We start from the raw sequence: 6,888 nt of genomic DNA, 5'->3' as shown, positions 1-6,888 counted from the left end.
TCTGCATTTACAAGGCTACAGAGGTAAATAATACATTGTAGTCTGCACTTTTACAAGGATACATCAGTGTCTGAGAAAGTGCAGATTACTTTGTTATTATTACAGCTCTGGCAGGCTTTGCTTTGTTTTTGTTTTTTGTTAAAAAAATGCTCGTACACATTAACAGCTGGAAAAGCCTTAAACTGATGTCAGCAGTTAGTTTGAGTGTTTATTTTTTAAACCAGGCATCACACTTTGAGCTAAACTGAAAAGTTTTAACCTGAATGTCATAAACAAACAAAAACAAAACATTACATTGCACTTCATAATAATGTAATCCAATTTATTAACATTTTGTTACCTTTTTTTTCAAATTTATAAAATCCAGAAATATTCCTGAACTTTTTTCTTTACCAGATTATTATTATATATTTTTTTAGAACCAAAACAGGTCATAGTGTAGATTTATTCCTCCAACAATAAACTAGATTTAATGGTTTAAATGATGTTATTCTAAAAGTAATGGATGATTGATCTACATGATATTTTTCTTTAAATAAAAATAATAATAATAATAATAATAATGCTTCATCCATGTTCTTCTCACACACACGCTAATATACATGCAACTTACAGCGTCCACAAATGTTGCAGCATTGCAGAACTAACACAATCAAAAGCGTTTCTTTCAAATGCATCTAGTATGTAACTTGTCAAATTATACGCAGGGCAGCATGACCTCTGTGGAATCTGTAATCTGTCTGTCTTTGTTGCGCTGAAAAAGTTTGCTCATAAAATTATGAGGTTCCACAGAAATGTGCATATTTAGTTTAATGTAAAATTTCACACAAGATAAATCTTCAAGAACATTGTAAGTCTACATAAATCAGCGATTGTATTTCAGTAACGACAGAGGTTTTATAGTCTTCCCAATAGAGGCAATCCTGGTCTCCAGGAACTAGTCTACTTACAGTCTGAGTCTGAGAAAGAACGTGATTATCAAAGAAAATCAACTGTATCTTACAGTTGCACTGCTGGTCCCGGTGCTCCGTCTCTCCATGCTGCACTCCGGCTCTCCGCTTCCACGGGAGCCTCAACTCGCACCTCTCCAACAAAGAGAGTAGTGTTTGTTGCGACTTCCGCGCAGCCAATCGCCACGCTGTTGCCCTTGGTAACCACGTCCATCATCCTTCCACATCCAATAACTGGCAGGGGCGGGGCGGAGTCCAGGTGCGCCTCGGCGTCCACTTGGCAGAGCGCCTGGGAGCCGCCTGTGGGCAGGAGAGGATCTGTCAAATGCGAGGTTCCTTTAATAAGAGCGACCAGTCCGGCTCCGAGAGTCATGGCGACCGCAACGTCTAACCACTACAACATCCTCACCTCCAGCGCATCCATCGTGCACTCGGAGCCCGGCAGCATGCAGCAAGCCACGGCGTACCGGGACGCGCAGAGCCTGTTGCAGAGCGACTACCCGCTGCAGAGCAACAGCCACACGCTCAGCCACGCACACCAGTGGATCACGGCGCTGTCCCACGGAGAAGCAGCCCCGTGGTCCTCCAGCCCGCTCGGCGCAGAGCAGGACATCAAACCCGCGGTGCAGGGCGCCCGGGACGAGATGCACAATTCCAGCAGCAACCTGCAGCACCAGTCACGGCCGCCTCACCTGGTGCACCAGACGCACGGGAACCACCACGACGCCCGGGCGTGGAGAACCACCACCGCGGCGCACATACCGAGCATGGCGACGACGAACGGCCAAAGCCTTATTTACTCCCAGCCGGGTTTCAGCGTCAATGGGCTGATCCCGGGAAGCGGGCAGGGGATGCACCACCACAACCTAAGAGACAGCCATGAGGACCACCACAGCCCGCACCTCAGCGAACACGGCCACACTCCGTCCCAGCATCAGCACCAGCACCGGCCGCAGAGCCACCACGACCACTCGGACGAGGATACGCCGACCTCGGACGACCTGGAGCAATTCGCCAAGCAGTTCAAACAGCGCAGGATCAAGCTGGGCTTTACGCAGGCGGACGTGGGACTCGCCCTGGGGACCCTGTACGGAAATGTGTTTTCCCAAACCACCATATGCAGGTTTGAGGCCCTGCAGCTCAGCTTCAAAAACATGTGCAAGCTGAAGCCTCTGTTGAACAAGTGGCTGGAGGAGGCAGACTCCACGTCGGGCAGCCCGACCAGCCTGGACAAAATCGCGGCGCAGGGAAGGAAAAGAAAAAAACGGACTTCAATCGAGGTAAGCGTAAAAGGAGCTTTGGAGAGCCATTTTTTGAAGTGTCCTAAACCGGCAGCGTCGGAAATAATCAACCTGGCGGACAGTCTGCACCTGGAGAAAGAAGTGGTCAGGGTTTGGTTTTGTAACAGGAGACAGAAGGAGAAACGCATGACCCCTCCCGGAGGAGCCCTGCCGGGAAGCGAGGATGTGTACGGGGACACGCCGCCGCACCACGGGGTCCAGACCCCTGTCCAATGAACTCCGCTGGACCGCTCCTCCAGGACTTGTTTATCTTTTTTATTTATCCCCAAGGTTATATATAAATCACTGGACTATGAAACGATATAGTGGGTGTTTTATGTATAATAGATTGCAGTGAGTACTTAAACAATATCTGCAGTGAATGTCTGTGGAAAATGGAAAAATGTATGAGGGGAGGACAGGACAGATTTTCCTCTCCCAGAGCTAAAGGAACATAAGCCTGTGTTGTGTTCTCCGAGGATATATGCCCAGCACTGTGACTCGACGCAGTTTCAAGGTGTAGCCCCTATTGTGTATTGAAATTATACTTGACGAAAAAGAGAAGGGAGGGGAGAGAGGGTGCCCCGTTTTCGTCTCAGAAAGGCATAGCCGAATGGTTTCCATCCGGTACTTTTATATCAAATCCAACATTTTTTTTGCCGTGCGTAAAAGGGAAAGTAAAGACGCTTTTAGTTTTGTAGCTCTAAACTGTGCGCGTCCAGCAGGGATGGGTGGATGGGTGCGTGGGTGGTGGAGGTGAGGGGGGGTCAAAGGAGCTGCGTTAATGGAATAAACTGGAGGCCGGTAAAGGCTACTGCCCCAGTCCGGTGGAGTCCAGCTGAGGGTGAGCATCGTCTGAGTCCCATCTGTCAGCGAGGAAGCACAGAGCCTCTCTGCTTTACAAAAAAAAAAAAAAAAAAATGCTGGGAAACTGCAGGCCATTCAGAGCCAGCTCTTTATTCTGTGAGGACTGAGGTCAGGGTTTAGTTATATATACAGATTATTATTATTATGATTATTATTATGACTATTATTGTTATTATTATTAGTCCATGTGCACCTCCTTGACCAAGCTTCAATAACTGGCCTGAGTGCAGCCATGTGCTGGGCAAAAACTGTACGACCTCCATCACGAGTCAAACAGCAGGGTTAACGCAAAGTCCGTTATATTTTCCACACAGCAAGCTCAAATAATATGATTCCTCCCCCTCAGAGCGACTCCCAGCTCCAGGAAGGTCTCCGTGGCGATTCATTGGATTATATGGCACTTTTCCACAACAAGATGGGCTCTAGACACACAGGTCTCTACAAAAATAAGATGGCAGCAACTCTCACAGAACATTTGGATCCACTTTTGTAAATATTGTATAACTTTAAAAGTCATGGCTTCATCCCTTTTCTTTTTTTTTCTTTCTATCTTCACTGGGGCACTTTTTGGATTGATGTTTTCCAATACAAGCAGGTTGAATTTCAGAATCCAGTTTCCACTCATAGCCTACCTACTGCCTTGTATTTTGTGTGCTGTTAAAGGTTCTTTTTTGTTGTTGTTATTGTTGCCGAAATTATGCTTATTTACAATTTAATAATTTCCTGTGGCGCGTTTTATTTCTAAAGATGTCTAAATATGTTTTTGTTTTGTTTTGTTTTCAACACGTAAGTTTAATTTGTTTGAGGAGTTTTGTCATTTGGCGTCCGCTCTGAAATGACATTGGATTGTGTTTCCAATCAAAGTAGAGTGCTTTAAAGACTTCATTCAGATTAATCGATGGGGTGGAAAGCTGTCTTCAAATAAATCAGAATAATTTTAAGAGATGAAAAGAATTAGTGTTTGAAAAAAATTTAATTAAATTAAATAATACGGCCTTTATATTTCTACCCAAATCACATTTTAGTGACATTCCAAAAATGGCAGCATATGATCAAAACTATTATTATTATTATTATTATTATTATTATTATTATTATTATTTGACATGCATTTATGTCCAGCCATCTCGTTGCTTTATTATGGGAGAAATTCTCGTAGACTTTTTTTTTAATTATTATTATTATTATTTGTTTAGTTTTGTTAATGAGATTGTAATTTATTCTGCGATGGCTTTCATAGATGACACAAAGGGCGAAATATATCCGACACGAGAAGGCTTTTGTTTTGGAGGGGAAGGGAAGAGAAAGACAGAGAGAGGGAGAGATTTTTTACTTTTCTGCCACAGCCTGGACCGTCACAGATAAAATGTATATACATCTTTTCCTACGTGCGGTAGCTTGCTTTTTGTTTTATGCAAAGACAGACATCCAGGGACGACTTTTTATTATTATTATTTGATTTTTTTTCCTCTCGTGTAGAGACAGCTTTTCCTTTACCCCCCAACCCATTCTTTCTGCTTTGTGTTCCTCCTGCAGAAACCAGCGAGCAGAAACCATCGTGGCATTGAGATAATTCCTCAGTAGCTTTAATGGATCGATCCGAGTCATAATTCACTGGAAGTCCAAGTTGTGGGATGTAGACCTGTAGCAACTCAGCGCTGTTTTTCCTCGTTGTTTTGTTCAATTGCTCGTTCGTTTGGTTTGTTTGTTCGTTTGTTTGATTTTTTTTTTCTTCTTTGGAGGGGTTTGGGGGAGGGGGGTGCTGTTATAGGCTATGTCATATTCACTGGATGAACTTGGGGTAGATATAACGCAGAGGTGATGGGCGCCTGCAGGTGTTTCATCACTTGACACATGAACAACGGACTTGCACATTTTTAAATAATGGGGTTGATATTAAACAGCTTTTTTCCAACGTCTAAGGCTAAATGTATTTAATTTTTGCACACACACACACGTACACAAATATATATCAGCCAACCAGAATACTGCTCTAGTGAGGTCACTATCTGCTTGACAATTTGTGGCGTTAAAAGAAAAAAAGAAAAAAGAAAAAAACAATGCTTCTCGCTTTGAGCCTATTCGTCGGAGTGGAATTAATGGCTGGGAGAAAATCAGGGTTGATGAATGGAAGATTGCGAGCCGATGATGTGTTGTTTCTGCCTCAGGGCTGCTTTTAAATCGACTGGCTTTGGCTGGGGAAACCGCAGCTTCCATCCAGGGTTAAATTAGGGGTTCCCAAGGTGGGGTTCGAGGACCACAATTGGTCCTTGTGAGGTTTCAAGCGGGTCTAATGTGCTAATATTTTGGTTTCGCTGTCATTTTAAGTGCCGTCTGGATAACACGTGTGGAGCTTCAAACGATCAGGATTATTTGCTGAATTTATTGGTTATCGGCGTGTTTTTTCTGGTCTCAGTTGCCTATTTTTCAGTTGAAATTGAAATTAAATTTCTTTATTTTCATTGATTTCAGTTTCCAAAAATTTGCATTGTTTTTGGACGTTTCTTGACTTAAACTCGTGCGTCACGTGAAGTAGCAAGATGATTTAAAGCGGAGGTTAAAAGAAACAACCTTGACTTTGAACGCACCATATGTGATTCTTCTTTTTTTATTATTATTTTTACCTTCATGAAAACAACCTTTAAAATTGTCCCTGCAATACACATCCATCAAAAAATAAATCTTTGGATCAATTTAAGATTTAAGAGGCGAAAAACACTATTTCTACAGGCACTAGTGACAGTGATAGTGACTGGTGACCCTGATGGTATTTTCCCATTCCCTTTAGTATGTCACTCCTCTGTTATATTCCCTTGGGAAGCTGTGGTGTGATATTTGTATGAGCATCTGCCTAAAAAAACCCTCCCCTAGTAGTTCACTGGAGCTTTGAGCTGACAGCCAAATGCAAAGTTGCCATTTCGCTGCCACTTCCTGCTTTCAGAAAACGTGTTGCCCTCTCCGTGGCGGTTGTCGGGATCATATTAATTACAACCCGGGTTCGTTGCCTGCTCTGGTGTTGTGCAGCAGCATGAGCCCGTGGATGAAGTCACAGTGAGATCCCCACGCCTCGGCATCACTGAACGAGGAGGATGGATTTGGCAGTCAATGACCGACCAGCCACTGATGGCGTTGAGGCAAAGCGAGTATGGGCTCTTTGATTTAATGTGCCCTGTTAATTAAAATAAGGCACGCTTTTTTTTTATATATATATATATATATATATATATATATGCACTTGGGCAATTATTACAGTTGACGATTACAAATATTTATTTCAAGATTTAAAAAGTTTGCGCCTATCTCTTGCCAGAAAAGCTCAATAATGTTTCATTAAAATAGTTTTTTTTATTCTAAGGTGACTTTAGGGACCTCATTGTATTTAACCTACGGCAACATATGATTAATTGACTCCACACAGAGCAAGCACAGTTTAAATTGCCCCTGATTGGTAGCTGCAGTAAGAATGTATCCGGATTATTTTCAGTCGCTGTTTGGATGCCCATCTCTGCATCAGCACCATCGCTTAGGCCGCCTGGCATGAAACGGCACCCGGAAATAAAGCCCTCTCTCTCGCTTCTCTGATCTCTGAAGTAGACTTTTGTGGCGCCCAGTAATGAAAAAAAGTGCGCCCCCGTGCCCTTCATCCGCTCTCTAGCAGATGCAATTAATAGCACGTCGCGTTAATTACACCTTCCTTTTTATTTAGGTGACTTGAAATTTCCCATTAGGCTCCATGGGACGGAGAAAAAAAGAAAACAGTCTTTGGTGTGATGCTGACTGCGCTCTGGAGA

General features: G+C 43.3%; 1 protein-coding gene across 2 annotated transcripts; it reads left to right on the top strand.

Moving 5' to 3' along the window:
• The first annotated feature begins 918 nt into the window (after positions 1-918).
• Positions 919-5,012, top strand: pou3f2b (POU class 3 homeobox 2b). Of its 2 annotated transcripts, XM_047599315.1 has the most exons (2): positions 1,188-2,230; positions 4,634-5,012. In XM_047599315.1, exons 1-2 carry the CDS (start codon positions 1,322-1,324, stop codon positions 4,679-4,681), a joined length of 957 nt encoding a protein of 318 aa, XP_047455271.1. In that variant the 5' UTR covers positions 1,188-1,321; the 3' UTR covers positions 4,682-5,012. The 2 variants fall into 2 exon arrangements, with proteins under 2 accessions (XP_047455270.1, XP_047455271.1); XM_047599314.1 differs by having other exon boundaries at positions 919-5,012.
• The last annotated feature ends 1,876 nt before the right edge of the window (positions 5,013-6,888 follow it).

The sequence above is a fragment of the Mugil cephalus genome, chromosome 11 (assembly GCF_022458985.1).
Source record: "Mugil cephalus isolate CIBA_MC_2020 chromosome 11, CIBA_Mcephalus_1.1, whole genome shotgun sequence".
NCBI classification, from domain to species: domain Eukaryota; kingdom Metazoa; phylum Chordata; class Actinopteri; order Mugiliformes; family Mugilidae; genus Mugil; species Mugil cephalus.
The sequence above is the reverse complement of the archived record's forward strand: the minus strand, read 5'-3'. Positions and strand labels throughout refer to the sequence as shown.